We start from the raw sequence: 15909 nt of genomic DNA, 5'->3' as shown, positions 1-15909 counted from the left end.
GTAAAGCGCACAAGAAACTGTATGTTAATACATGCGACAATAATAAATCAAATCAAATGGTATAGCGGCAGAGAGTGATACTCCAGGAAAGGTGGAATGTATAATTCAGATGAAAGGCCATTGACCCTAAATGTTGGGTGAATTTTTCCGCACTGCCGTGGCAGAGTGGGACCAGGAAATTCCGTCAGTGGGAGGGGCTGTAAAAGTCCTCCCACTGACTCTGTTTCTCATCACTGGGACACTGGCTGGTTTGCTGATCTCCAGCTTTAGGTTTCAGGGACTGAATTCTCCGGCTGCTCTGGTCTAAAAGCCGGAAATTCCTGCCCATCCATCAATGGGGTTTCACATTGTCCACAACTCACCCACTAAAATTCCAGCGGCGGGCGGGATGGGAGAATTCCAGCCCAGATTTTCAGCTTCCAACATAAGGATGAAACATACTGAAACCATGAACTTCCTTTATCAGGTGAGACATAATTTAAAAAAATTATTTTTTTTTCAGTGTCACAAGTGGGTTTATGTTAACACCGCAATGGAGTTACTGTGAAAATCCCCGAGTTGCCACACTCCAGCATCTGTTCAGGTACACTGAGGGAGAATTTAGCACGGCCAACTAACCTAACCCGCACCTCGTTGGACTGCGGGAGGAAACCAGAGCACCTGGAGGAAACCCATGCAGACATGGGGAGAACGTGCAGACTACACACAGACAGTGACCTGAGTTGGAAATTGAACCTGAGTCCCTGACAATGTGAGCCAGCAGTGTTAACCACTGTGCCATTCTGCTGCCTCACATAACTTGAAACATTTTTACCCTTTTATCTACCGCCAACAGCTCAGAAACATGCTTCAGTGATACGCCGTGATATAATTTGTGAATTTGACACAATAATCTATAAGATTATTGGTAGATATTGCCACTGATTTTGGATAAAGCCCTGTCCTGATCATAATAAAAATATTTCCATTTGTGATAGCATCTTTCAGATCTCAGGATGCCTCCAATGTAATTTACAGCCAATTAAGTATTTTTGAAGTGTGGTCCCTGTTGTAACATAGGGAAAGCAGTAGCCAATTTGCACACAGCAAGATCCCATAAACAGCCATATGATATTGACCAGATAATCTGTTTCAGTGATAGTAGTTGAGGGATAAATATTGGTCAGGACACTAGGAGATTACCACTGCCCGTCTTCAGAGTGGCAGCTATGGGATCTTTTATGTTTACCTGAGGAGGTTAGTGGGACATTTTATTGAAGTTGTACAAGACATTGGTACGGCCATGCTCGGGGGCACGTAATGTGTACAGTTCTGGTCACCCTATTATAGAACAGATGTTATTAAACTAGAAAGAATGCAGAAAAGATTTGCTGGCTACCAGGACTTGATGGTTTGTGTTATAAGGATAGACTGGGACTTTTTTCTCTGGAGCGTAGGAGGCTGAGGGATAATCTTATAGAGGTCTATAAAATAATGAGGGACATAGATAAGGTAGTCAACATCTTTTCCCAAAGGTAGGGAAGACTAAAACTAGAGGGTTTAAGGTGAGAGGGGAGAGGTACAAAAGGTCCAGAGAAGCACTTTTTTCACATAGGGGGTGGTGAGTGTCTAGAATGAGCTGCCAGAGGTAGCAGTAGAGACGGGTACAATTTTGTCTTTTAGAAAGCATTTAGATAGTTACATGGGTAAACTATGGGCCAAACGCGGGCAATTGGGATTAGCTTAGTTGTTAAAAAAAAGGACAGCATGGACACGTTGGGCCGAAGGGCCTGTTTCCATGCTGTAAACCTCTGTGACTGGGCCTGTGTAGTGTGAAAGACAATGAGGCACTCCCTCAGTGCTGTGTGGGAATGTCAGCCTGGATTTCTGAGCTCAAGTTCTGGATGTGGATAATGTGATGTGTATGTCTTGCAGAGTTATTTAGGTATGTAGCGCGCACAGCCACAGGAGCCTTTAATCTTCCCTGGAAAGATAGTGCAGCTAAATGTAATTTAAAAATCTTAACACCCTCTGACATGTGATCAAGTGCAGCAAATTATTCTACAAATTAGTACCAGTCAGAACCAGTCTCAAGTGCGTGTGACAGCGATCAGTCCAGCTGGGAGCACGGCAAAGGTATCCAGAAATGTTGTGCAACCTTTGCTCAGTGTATAACTCAAACCATCAGTCGCCCCATATGGCTGATGGCAACAAGGTTTATTCAAGGCAGTAGTATCTATAGCAGAGAGCCTGACACTGCGCTGCAGGCAAACATATAGCAGCGTTCCAATTAATGCCCTGAAATTTAACACGCATTCACGTTCCCAGAGCTAAAATCAATTGAAAATATTTTAATAAAACCTCTTCTGGAGATCATCTGATTCCACCCAACTTTCGCAATGCCAATTTCTAGTGATAAGTCGTACATTCTGGTGTCAGCATTGAGAAGGCTGTAAGGTATCGAGTAGGAAATTGGCCCCAGTAGCATTTTAAGCCAAACAGTTCGAATTGAAAAGTAAGTGCACAAAGGCCTAAATTTTGCACCTATTCAGCAAGTGCACTTGGTTAGTCTGGGAACAGACACAAAACATGCTTCTGACCATGATTGGCCCCCAGCTATGCAGTTTCACAGGGCAGCCAACATGAAACGTGCGCCAGGCAAGGCTCAGCACTACCAGGGAAGGTGGCAAGAGGGTTGACACTGAGAAAAGGAATGGTACGGGCTGGTGCTTGTAATGGACTCCCTCAGTGAGACAGCTGCTTCGTAGTGTCTTGGGGAGCTCCAGATCCGTACAAAATCAACCTAGATGGTGGGACAGTGGTGAGCACTGCTTCCTCACGGCACCAGGGAACCTGGTTCAATTCCCAACTTGGGTCACTGCCTGCGTGGAGTTTGCACATTCTCCTCGTGTCTGCATGGGTTTCCTCCAGGTGCTTCCTCTCATACTGTAAAGATGTGCGGGTTAGGCTGATTGGCCATGTTAAAAATTGCCCTTGGTGTCTGGCGATGTACAGGTTAGAGGGATTAGTGGGTAATTATCGCGGTAGGGCCTGGGTGGGATTGTGGGTGGTGCAGACTCGATGGGCCGAATGGCTTCTTTCTGTACTGTAGGGTTTCTATGCCTTCTATGATGTGTGGGTTAGTTGGATTGGCCGCGCTAAATTGCCCCTTAGTGTCAGGAGGAATAGCTAGGGTAAATGCATGGAGTTATGGAGGTAGAACCTGGGTGGGATTGTGGTCAGTGCAGACTCGATGGGATGAATGGCCTTCTTCTGCTCTGTAGGGGTTCTATGAAAAACACTGTGACGTCCAGGCGGCAAATTCAAACACACACCTCAGCCCCCAGATAAATTTTACAATTTAATTTCAGCTCTGACAGTTTATCCCACCCTGGGATCGAGGTTACAGTTAAAACGTAAAGGCCACCTAACCAATCGGCCCACTGTCAATTGGGAAAGCAGACAGGCCCCTGAAAATCAATGGAGCCCTTTAATGGGCTAGATTGCCCGTTTGATTGTCGACATGTGCATTTCCGAGTATCGCAAGGTCCCGCTGACTAAAACATTGTGCGAAAACAACAGGACACACACTCTATATCTTCTCACACAATATCACACCTTCCAGGTCCCAGTGTAAAATTCTGACGTACAAGTACTGAATGTTCAGGCATAATTGGGAACTAATAGTCCAAAGATGTGTAGGTTAGGCGGGTTGGCGGTGGTAAATGTGCAGGATTATGAGGTTAGGATGTGTAGGTGGAGTGCTGTGGGCTTGAGTAAGATGTTCCTTCAATGGGTCTCGATGGGCCAAATGGCCTCCTCTTACACTACTAGACTCTATGGTTCTATGGTTAACAATTCTCATTAAAAGAACTCATCTGGAATGAGTACCTACTGTAATATCTTCCACACTTCAATCTGATGTTCCTCTGGGACAGTGATTCACCAGTGGAGGTGAGTTGGGCTAAACCACCCCAATCCAAAGATCGCACAGGATCTAAGTTGGTGAGTTTGAAGGAACGATTCACCGGAGGTGTGCAGAGGAATCTGCAGTGGGTCCTCCATGGAGACCCCAGAAGCTCTCGCGGGCCACTTGGGGCAGCCAGTACCACCCTCCCAGAAGCACAATCTTAGAAAGGAGGCATTTTTCAACTTGTTCATACATTCTGACCTTCTTCAGGGTCAACACCTGACAATTTGGTGAGAACCATTGATTTGAGTTGATTTGATTTATTATTGTCACATGTATTAGCATAGAGTGAATAATATTGTTTCTCACGCACTATACAAGGCATACCGTTCATAGAGAAGGAGAGAGTGCAGAATAGTGTTACAATCACAGTGTAGAGAAAGATCAACTTAGTGCGAGGTAGATCCATTCCAAAGTCTGATGACAGCAGGGAAGAAGCTGTTCTTGAGTTGATTGGCACGTGACCTCAGACTTTTATATGTTTTTCCTGATGGAAGAAGATGGAAGAAGGTGGAAGAGAGAATGTCTGGGGTACATGGGGTCCTTTATGCTTGGGGCTAGGACCAGGAGAAGTATGACCAATTGGACCAGATATAACTAGCACACAGCTAGATCCCAAACCTCAATAGGGAAAGCATTGAGCTGATGTTTGTACTTGTGAGTGTGACCAGAACTAGGGACCATAAATATGACAGTCACTAATACATCCAATTGGGAATTTAGAAGAAATGTCTTCAACCAGAAAGTGATGAGAATGTGGAACTCACTCCCACAGGGAGTGGGTGAACTGGATAGTATAGACGGATAAGGGGAAGATGGATAAACACATGAGGGAGAAAGGAACCATCAGGCACTCTGATAGGTTTAGATGAAGTAGAGTGGAAGGATCCTCATAAGAACATAAGAACATAAGAAATAGGAGCAGGAGTAGGCCATCTAGCCCTTCGAGCCTGCCCCGCCATTCAATAAGATCATGGCTGATCTGTCGTGGCTCAGTTCCACTTTCCCGCCCTCTCCCCATAACCCTTAATCCCCTCTCTTATCAAGAACCCATCAACCCGCTTCTTAAAAATATTTAGCGAGGCAGCCTCCACCACTTCAACGGGCAGAGAATTCCAGAGATTCACCACCCTTTGAGTGAAGAAGTTCCTCCTCAACTCTGTTCTAAACCGCCTCCCCTTTATCTTGAGGCTGTGCCCCCTAGTCCTACTGTCTTTTTTGAGCGGGAAGAGTCTCTCCACCTCTATCCTATCCATCCCATTCATCATCTTATACGTCTCAATGAGATCTCCCCTCATTCTTCTAAACTCTAACGAGTACAAGCCCAGTTTATTCAGCCTCTCCTCATAGCTCAATCCCCTCAACTCCGGTATCAGCCTAGTAAACCTCCTCTGCACTCCCTCCAGGGCTAAAATATCTTTGCGCAGGTGCGGCGCCCAAAACCGCACACAGTACTCCAGCTGCGGCCTCACCAATGCCCTATACAGCTGCAGCAAGACCTCCCTACTTTTATATTCAATCCCCCTCGCTATGAAGGCCAGCATCCCATTCGCCTTCCTGACCACCTGCTGCACCTGCAAGCTGGGTTTTTGCGACTCATGATGAACATAAGCAGTGAAATAGACAAGTTGGGCTGAATGGCCGATTTTGTGCCACATAACTCCATGCAATTGAGGGATTGGGTGCAGGAATTCCCAGCTCAAGTAGCCCCGTCTTGGTCCCCTGATCCCAGGGGCTGTTTGGGAATAATAGAGGTTTCGCACCCCCACAAGATCATCCTGGAAACCTGACAAGGGGCAGGTTCCAACAACCTGCCGTCTGGAGTGTCTGGAACGAGCTGCCAGAGGTAGTGGTAGAGGTGGGTACGATTTTGTCTTATAAAAGACAAGTTACATGGGGAAGATGGGTGTGGAGGGATATGGGCCAAACGCAGGCAATTGGGATTAGTTTAGGGGTTTTAAAAAAAAAAGGGCGGCATGAACAAGTTGGGCCAAAGGGCCTGTTTCCCTGCTATAAACCTCTGTGACTATAATAAATGCAGAAATATCTACAGTGCAGTTTCAGCATCGAAATAATGAAATTAACTAAATGAACAGGGCTGTCTGGACATGCTGTAATTGGAAATGAAATTGGTTTGAAAAAACAACACACATCGCTACAAAATGTCACTTTAACAAGTGTTCTTTTTCTCTTTAATCTCAGAATATCCAAATTCTCAAAACATCTAAAAACTCCACAAAAAGAATACATTCCTATTTCTTGAATCTTTTGGATTTTTTTTGTAAGCACTAAAGGGGTAAAAGCAGAAAAGTCTCAGCAATGAAAGTCATGACTTTGCTTTTTTTAAAAAAAAGGAACAAGAGGCCATTCAGCCCATTGAGCCTGTCCCACCAATTGGATCATGTATCAAACCGCGCTCCATAAAAAAAAATTACACTTGGCAAACTCCCCAATTGTTGTTTTAATCCTGTTAATATTTTATATTTTTATCCTGTCTCTATCATTTTTATTTCTCTTTTCATTGAGTTGTCGTCCTCATATTTAAAAAAAAAGTCCCAATTCCATCCACTTCCAACTTTTAGTTCATTGGTTTTGGGAAGGAAAATAAAAGGTTTTCAACAAGTTTCAGTTTCTCAGTTTGGTTCTTGCAATTTCAGCATTATTGTACAATTTACACCCTCAAAGCCGCCCCCCCCCCCCCCCCCCCACCCCCACACTAAAGGGAGCGCTTGTTGGAAGTTGCTGTGATAGGGGCAGGGCTGGACAATGCTGTTCAAAAGTTCATTGACTTCAGCGGGACTGGAAAACCAGTGGGAGGATCCCGCAACATTCCGCCCATTGTGCCACACGCACAACTTGGGAAAAGATACAAGAAATGTTAAGAAATAACCTGAGGCTTTAATAATCTTTCCAGCTTTCCAAGATCCAATTCAAGGCCCAGAGCTCCAGACTTAAACCGAAATTCTTGGAATCTCGTGGTTGCGGTCTGACCTGCAATTATATTTCCGCTCTATAAGAGTATGCTGGGCTCAAAATGTTAACTCTGTTTCTCTCTCCACAGATGCTGCCAGTTTTTCTAACACTTTCTGTTTTCACACAAATTTAATTCCTGGAGAGCCAAAGATTCATCTCCAGGACAGTGCTGGAAGGAAATATCCCAGAGAAATATCGTGGGAGCATTAAAGAAAATAATTGCCTCTTTAATTCTTTTCTCCATTTCGGTTTTTATTAGTTGGGAAACCATTGGAGATTGCAGGATATTGGGAGTCCAAGAATCACCCAATCGGGCAACCGAGGGGTCTCGCTGCTTCCCATTGGACTGGCGTGCAGTTGGGAATTGGGAGGCCAATGGCAGAGGGTGAGGGGTGGGGATGGGAGTGGAGGCAAGAGACGATGTGACCAAATTTCCAGGAACACGTTCAACCAGGAATGGCAGCTGTAGCCTGAGTCCCAAGAGCGCCGGGGAGGCAGACGGGAAGTGGGATTGAGGCCACAGTCAGGTCAGCCATGATCCTCCTGAATGGTGCAGCAGGCGCGAGGGGCCGAATGGCCCTTTCCTGCTCCTAATTCTTGCGTCCCTGTATTCAATCGGGCATTGATGGTGAGAAACGCCTTTCACAGGGAATACTAACTCTGAAATCATAGATAGATCCTTTGTCACAGCTTCCTACCTATGTCCAAAGCAATTGATGCCTGGGACTTTAACAATGCCACCCCACAAGCATTTAAATATTAATGCTGAAATATTATCCCATGTGCCCTAATCTATCAGCTACCCAATTCCCAAGACGCCTCGTTGGCTGTGTCTTGCGTTATAATTATGGCTTTTCATTCTTTCATTCATTTCCTGCTATTTCTTAAAAAAACTTTAAATACATGTAAAAATGTAAACATCTTGAAGATATTAAATTAATACACACAGCCTTAAAGGGGAAGTGTATTCATCCAAATTGAGAAATAATTCTAAACGTTAATACAGTCAGTCCTCTCTTTAATGCCCTCTTACGGTTGGATACTGGGCAGTTGGGGAGAAGGGTATCTGGAGGAGGGGAGGGGGAGGGGACTGAGTTATGCTCAGAGCCTGCACAAGGTGGGGTGGGGGGGATCTCTCTGTCTAACAGTGGGGATTGGAAAATCCAGCACACAATCTTCACAAACAACCCAGAAAGTAAATTTTAACCTAACCTGCGCAGCAGGAAACTCATACTGGAATCTTCCTGTCCAGCCCGCCATGGGAATCGTGGTGGGTGGGGTGGTGGATCATGCAAAGGTCCACTGACCTCAGGTGGGATTTTCCAGTTTTGGGGTGAGTGCAACTGAAAAATCCCAACCTTAGCTTAAAAGCTGGGGTCTCACGCTCCTGGTTGGAATTTGTTTCAACGGCAAGAATATTTCATGTGTTGAGTAAAAAAATAAAATGAGTACTAGTTACAATCTGGTCAAATTCTCTTCGCCAAGTTCAAATGACATCCCGACATCAACTCATCATAAAAAGTAGCAAGGGGAAGGCAGAAGAGAGTGTTGCTGAAAGGTGAGATGTGCTGCTGAAGTTTTTCATCTTGTACTCATCAGGACAGACACAAGATTTCGGAGGGAGCAACAAAGGGTGATGATTGGTTGGTAAGTTCACTCAGATTGCCACAGGAAATGCACCGGGGGTCTGTTGTCCCCACACGTTTGTTAGATTGAGAGGCTTATCTCCACATTCAGAATTATCCAATAACTTTAGCTACATCCTCCATTTAGTTACTATGGAGCCTAGTGATAGCTCCCTCTACTGTTCAGTTCAGTTTTAATTCTTCATATCTTCTGTTGCAGCATTCTGCAGTCAGTAATCAGACGCCCTCCCCCTCTCCTGCTCCAAAGCTCCCCCCTCCCCCTTCCCGGGTCTCAGAACCACTCCGATGAGTCTGGCTCAGTCTCAAAGACCTTCTTGCACATGTCAGAATTTTCCTGGTGGAGAGGGAACTCCGATCCAGCTATCAGCATTTCCTTCCCTTTCCGAGACACGTACGATTTTCCCGATGGCAGGCTTTCATATTTGGTTAAAAATTGCCTGTAAGATCAAAGATGGAGAGGTTAATGGAGCATCTCAGTGTGCATGGTAACCGTATTTCAAAAGGTCACAGTACAGCCAGCCTGGACACAATGGGCTGAATGGCCCATTTCTGTGCTGTAATGATTCACTATTCAACCCAAGCTAATATACCCTAGATGGCTCCGCAGCCCACTTTAATTTCCATAGAATAGTACAGCTCAGAGTTTGACCACTTGGCCTAAAAGACTCTTATGGTTTATTAATTATTAGTCACAACTAGGCTTACATTAACGCTGCAATGAAGTTACTGTGAAAATCCCCCAGTTGTCACATTCCGGCGCCTATTTGGGTACACTGAGGGAGAACTTAGCACAGCCAATGCATCCTAACCAGCACGCCTTTCGGACTGTGGGAGGAAACCAGAGCAGCCAGAGGAAACTCACGCAGACACTGGGAGAACGTGCAGACTCAGCACAGACAGTGACCCAAGCTGGGATTCGAACCCAAGTCCCTGACTCTGACAGGCAGCAGCGCTAACCACTGTGCCACCCCATTCCAAGAACAGTCCAGTTAATCCCACTCCTCCGCCCTTTCTCCACACCCCAAACTTCTTCAAATATTTATCCAACACCATTTCAAAGGCTGTAATCAGATTGGTTTCCACCACCCAGAACTCTTTATTTCTCCTTTTTTTTTAAACACATTTTCCTAATTATCTCAAACTTATTTTGGGATCCCCCTGCCTTGCTTGAGAGAACTGGCACGTACACAGGACCCATCTACATATGACAGCTGCCTCCTGGTACTTCATTCAACTGACTAGTATTTATTTACACTTTATAAATAGAGGCACATAATACCAGGGCCAGGAAATCATACTGAACCTTTACAAAATAACTGTGTCCAGTCCCGGGCGCCACACTCTGGGAAGGTTGCGAAGGATTGGGAGAGGCTACTGAAGGGATTTCAATGGTTCCAGGGGGTGAGGGTCTTCACTTAATGTGCAGAGTCTGGAGAAGTTGGGGTGGAGAAGTCCCTTAGAGCAGAGAAGGCTAAGAGGAGATTTGACTGATGTGTTTAAAATCTTGATGGGTTTAGAGAGCATGGAACTGCTTCCAAAGACTGAAGAATCACAGTTTAAGGGTGATTGCAAAAGATCCAGAGGTGACAAGAGGAAAAGGTTTTTAATGCAACAAGTGATTAGGATTTGGACCATGTTTCCTGATAAGGTAGAGGATACCGATTCTGTTGTAGCTTCCAAAAGGGAATTGGATAAATACTTATGGATAAAAAAAACTGCAGGAATATGGGTAAGAGTGGAGGGAGTGGGACTAATTGGATTTGTTTTACAATGAGCCAATTAGCCTCCTTCTGTGGTGGGCAATTCCATTGTGGATGCATCACATTTGGGCCTTTCTGCAGCAGATATCCACAAGTAAGTTATTCTAGCAGGGCTCCCTACTTGATAATCAGGATGGCACGATAACACTGCTGCCTCACAGCACCAGGGATCCGGGTTCAATTCCAGCCTTGGGTCACTGTCTACGTGGAGTTTACACATTCTCTGTGCCTGTGTGGGTTTCCTCTGGATGCTCTGCTTTCCTCCCATTAGTCCAAAGATGTTCAGGTCAGGTGGATTGGCCATGCTAAATTGCCCCTTAGTGGCTCCCAACATGTGTAGGCTACATAGATTAGCCGTGGTAAATGTGCAGGGTTATGGAGATGGGGCGGGGGAGAGGGCCTGTGTAAGATGCTCTGTCAGAGAATGGGTGCAGACTCAACGGGCCAAATGGCCTCCTTCTACACTGTAAGGATTCTATGGGTAACTATGGTAATTGCAGGGTCCCTAATCCCTGGGTGGCACAGTTGTTAGCACCAGGGACCTAGGTTCGATTCCCAGCTTGGGTCATTGTCTGTGTGGAGTTTGCACATTCTCCCTGTGTTTGCGCGAGTTTCCTCTGGTGCTCCACTTTCCTCCCACAGTCTGAAAGATGTTAAGTACACTGGTTAGGTACGTTGACCCAAACAGGTACAGGAGCGTGGCGACTTGGGGGAATTTCACAGTAACTTCATTGCAGTGTTAATGCAAGTCTTACTTGTGACTAATAAGTAAACTTTAACGCCACCCTATCTCAACTCAGTGCAACCAGGGGCTAAACTTGGTATATTCTGGGTCACTTTCACCAGTTCCACACTGGGTTGATTTTTACCGACTCACTCTTAGGCACAGTTCAACGCCAGCAAAAGATTCACAATTCAATAGTTAGTAGGAAGACAAAATGTCAATATTCTCATTGAAAGGTGCATTCACTCCTCCGTAACTTACACTATACTCAGTCTGAGGCAAACTGAGTATCAAACCTCAGCAAGGCTATAACAGTCCGGAGTGAGAGTACAGATTCAGCAGAATGACACTGAACTAAAAGGGTAATAGGAGTGGGAGGCTCCAGCACCAGCCCACTGATACAGGATAAAGGCAAACAGCCCCACCCTCAGGCAGTGAGTGCTTCAGAAATGAGAACCACACTCGTGGGTGTGTTGGAGCAGTAAATGAAAGAGTGAGATTGGATGGATCTGAACTGTCAAAATGACTCCATCGCCTGCCTACCTGTGATACAGACGTGTTAGGTTCAGGCCCAGCTGGTCTATGCCAGTGTTTACATTCCACTTGAGCCTAACATGCAAATACCGCAATCAATTAGGAAGGTAAATGGTATGTTGTCCTTTATTGCAAGAGGATTCACGTGCAGGAGTAAAGAAGTATTTCTGTCATTATGTAGAGCCTTGGTGAGAGGGCACCAGGAATATTGTGCACAGTTTTAGTCTCCCTGCCTTAGGGATGATTTATTGGCCATAGTGGGAGTGCAACGAAGAGTCAGATTCCTGAGAGTTGTGGGATTATGTGATGAGAAGAGATTAAGGGGATTGGGCCTCTTTTCACTGGTATTTAGAAGAATGAGTAGTGACCTCATTGAGATATAGAAAAGTCAACAAGGATGCAGGAAGGATGCTTCCCCCTGGCTGAGGGATCTAGAACGGCAGGAGACACAGTCTCAGGCTATTAGGACAGAGATGAGGAGCACTCAGAGGATGGTAAATCTTTGGAATTGTTACTCAGTCGCTGAGTATGTTCAAGACAGAGAAGAGTAGATTTCTAGATTATAAAAATATCAGCAGGGATGGAGATTGTGTGAGAAAATAGCTTGATGTAGAAATGATGTGGAGATGCTGGCGTTGGTGCTGTCAGACTTCTTACTTGATGTAGAAAATCAGCCATGATCTGGCAGAATGACAGAACAGGATTGAGGGGCCGAATGATCTACTCCTTTCCTGTGTTCCTACATTCCCCCTTCCTCTCACCCCATCACCAAAATCTTTCTAGTCCTTTTTCCTCCAGCTGTTTATCTAGCTTCTCCTTAAATGTACCTATGAATTTAGTGTATTGTACATTTAAGGCAGGGAAGGACAGATTTTTGGCGTCTCAGGGATACGTGTCAGAAGGGAAGCGGACACCCGGGAACACCGCCGGCTGGAGGTTCCCCTCCGAGCCTCTCACCATCCTGACTTGGAAATATATCGGCGTTCCTTCACTGTCGCTGGGTCAAAATCCTGGAACTAGCTCCCCCCCCCCCAAACAGCGCTGTGGGTGTACCTACACCACACGTGCTCTGCAGCTGTTCAAGAAAGCAGCTCTCCACCATCCTTTCAAGGGGAATTAGGGATGGGCAATAAATGCTGGCCTGGTCAAGTATCCACATCCCAGGAATGAATTAAGAAAGGGGGAATGAAGGGATAAGGGGAGTGGGCAGGAAAATGAAGACGAAACCTGAGATCAGGCTCGATGGGCCAAGTGATCGAGTGTTGCTCCTGTTTTTTATGTTCTTTGACTAAACCAGTCCATGTGGTAGTGAGTTCCACATTCTCATCACCCTCTGGGTATCGAGGTTTCTCCTGGATATCCTGTTGGGTTTATTAGTGACTCATCTTTTTCTATGACCCCGGGTTTTGGACTCTCCCCCCCAAATGGAGAAGTTTTGTCCATTCTATCGAAGCCTTCCCGATTTATAAAGTCTTTTTCAGCTCGTCCTCTGTCCATCTCTCTTCTAGACCAAAGAGAATGGGTTTGTTTCTTACCTGAATGGAAATTGCTCCTTGACCATCTGCATACAGACCAGAAACGGATACTCGGAGAACTTTACAGTTGAGATGAAATCGAGTAGTGCCTCCGTTTCCACACTCATCTCCATGCCACTCTTGACAAACACCGCATCCACTGTGATGTTACCAACAACAACCATTGCACCTCTTGGGGACAAAAGGTGAAAGGAAAAGGAAGCCTATTTTAGACTGGATACAGTATAGCCCATCCACTGAACTCTGAACTCTGAACCCAGTGCACCCGTGCAGGCCGGATAATCAGTCTGGGCTCGGGAATCTGATTCCAGCATCCGAGCCCGCGATGCTATTTTAATATGCAAAGCTTCCAACTGGAGGCTAGCTCGGAGCCTACTGAGTGGAGCTGGGCGTTGCCCGGAGGTGGGAGCTGGCTCAGGGACAATGCTCAAAGGTGAGTGGCCGCCATGACTGAAGTAGATTGAACCAAACAGCAGAGTAGAGGAATAACATGTGCAAAAACGTACGTTCAAACAGTCAATCACAAGCACTCCCCGTTCTCCTCAAACAATGGCCACTACCTGCTCCCACTTGTGGACCTTGGTTTGAATAACCCAATTTTGTTTTAGTTAATTCAGCATCAATATCACAAGATGACTTCCCCTGTGTGCTCCTGACAGCTGGTGCACTAACAACACAATATTGTGCTTATGCTACTGGACTAATAATCCAGAGCTAAAACACCACTGAGTTTAAATTCAACTAATAAAATCTGAAATAAAAAGCTAATATTGGTGTTGGTAAACCACCAGAATGCTGTAAAAACCCATCTGGTTCACTAATGCCCGTCAGGGAAGGAAATCTGCCATCTTTACCTGGTCTGGCCTATATGTGACTCCAGAGCAATGTGGTTGATTCTCAACTCACTGAAATGGTCAAGCAAGCCACTCAGCTGTATTCGGGAAGATTGCTCAGTGGTTAGTGGTTAATTCCAAGGACAATTAGGAATGGGCGCTAAATGCTGGTCCTGGCAGCCACACCTGTTGTCCAATGAATGAATTCAAGACGTACAGATGGAGCTAAGATACAGGTTAGCCACGATCTCAGTGAATGGTGGAATGGACTCGATGGGCTGAATGGCCCCCTCCTTCCTGTCACTACACGTGTAAATGAGTGTCACGGTGAGCGCCACTCAATGAAAAGCATTTGGCCCACAGGTTGCAAGCTGCAGAGAAGCGTCATACCTGTTAGTGACGGTGGTTTTAGATTCCCGGTACCACAAACTGAAATCCATCCCACCGGAGATATCGATGGACAGACCTCCTTGGAATTCCACGGTTGCCTTCAGTCCGGACGGCAGCTGAAGGACCTGAGGTGAACAGAGAAAGAGGACTTTCAATTTCCCAGCGACTCTTTACCGAGGCACTGAATTCCATTCTATTTCATCCTTCAGATTTATAATGGGCAGACTTTCCTCACACTGTTCCATAGCATGAACAGCACGGAAACAGGCCATTCGGCACGTCTGCTCCTTGTCCTTGTTTATGCTATACACATATATCCTCCAGTCTCATTCTGTCAATATCCTTCTATTCCTTTCTCCCTCATGTTTGTCTAGCTTCCCCTTAAATGTATCGATATTATTCACCAAACCACTCCCTGTTGTTTTGAGTCCCTTTTATGGGTGGCACAGTGGTTAGCACTGCTGCCTCACAGCGCCAGGGACCCAGGTTCGATTCCAGCCTCGGGTCATTGTGTGGAGTTTGCACATTCTCCCTGTGTCTGCTTGGGTTTTCTCCGGGCTCTCCAGTTTCCTCCCACAGTCCAAAGATGTGCAGGTTAAGTGAATTGACCATGCGAAATTCCCTTTTAGCATCAGGGGGACAAGCTAGGTTCAATGCATGGGGTTATGGGGATAGGGCCTGGGTGGGATTGGGGTCAGTGCAAGCTCAATGGGCCAAATGGCCTCCTCCTGCACCAGTTCCTACATGGGTGACACAGTGGTTAGCACTGCTGTCTCACCAGGGACACGCCTCCCATTCTCAGCTTGGGTCACTGTCTGTGCTGAATCTGCACATTCTCCCCATGTCTGCGTGGGTTTCCTCCAGGTGCTCCGGTTTTCTCCCACAGTCTGAAAGATGTACTGGTTAGGGTGGATTGGCCGTGCTAAATCTTCCCTCAAAATCTTGATACTCCCTCCCTACCAGCACTGTGGGTGTACCTACACCACACAAAGTACTACAGTTCACCACCATCTTCGCAATTAGGGCTGTAATAGATACTGGTCTAGCCAGCGAGGTTCATGTCTATACTTCTTAAATTATGTACAGCATTAACAGATAATTCAATTCAATATTCTACACACTGGGTTACGTCAACTAGAGAAAATGTCCTAATTAAAATCCAGTGGCCTCAATATCAAAAAGCAAAGTTTGAAAGGATTAATTTAGTTGTTAGTAGGAAATTTAGAGTTGAAAATTGTGGAGGTGAGTATATACCTGGGCGTGGTCGATGAGCAGGATGAGGCCTTTGACCACACTCATTGGCTCTCCGGTCGCTGTGAACATCTTGGCCATTAAGTCACTGTAGCCTCGGAAGAAGGTGACCGGTCTGAGCTGGACATCAAACAGCACGGCAGACATCCCAGCCAGGGACTCCAAATCCTTCTCACCTTCATCAGCTGTTGCAGCGATTAGAGTCTCCAATCCCTGAGCTTCAATCACCACCTACAGAAAAGAAAAACATCACACTTAAAAAACTTGAGCAGACACTAAAAGCAGCAACACTGACAACTTCAGGCTGGCGCTGA

General features: G+C 45.8%; 1 protein-coding gene across 1 annotated transcript in view; it reads right to left on the bottom strand.

The window, feature by feature from the left end:
* Positions 1 to 8838: 8838 nt before the first annotated feature.
* Positions 8839 to 15909, bottom strand: part of mttp (microsomal triglyceride transfer protein) — a 50872-nt gene continuing 43801 nt past the window's right edge. Inside the window, exons 15-18 of the mRNA XM_080200290.1 lie at positions 15599 to 15826; positions 14345 to 14469; positions 13122 to 13292; positions 8839 to 9005 (exon numbers count right to left, since the gene is read on the bottom strand). Coding sequence (XP_080056416.1) covers positions 8840 to 9005; positions 13122 to 13292; positions 14345 to 14469; positions 15599 to 15826 — 690 coding nt within the window. The 3' untranslated portion in view covers position 8839. The remainder of the gene's footprint in view (positions 9006 to 13121; positions 13293 to 14344; positions 14470 to 15598; positions 15827 to 15909) is intronic.

The sequence above is a fragment of the Carcharhinus amblyrhynchos genome, chromosome 1 (assembly GCF_965287045.1).
Source record: "Carcharhinus amblyrhynchos chromosome 1, sCarAmb.v2.hapA, whole genome shotgun sequence".
NCBI classification, from domain to species: domain Eukaryota; kingdom Metazoa; phylum Chordata; class Chondrichthyes; order Carcharhiniformes; family Carcharhinidae; genus Carcharhinus; species Carcharhinus amblyrhynchos.
This window is presented reverse-complemented; position numbering and strand designations above follow the sequence as displayed.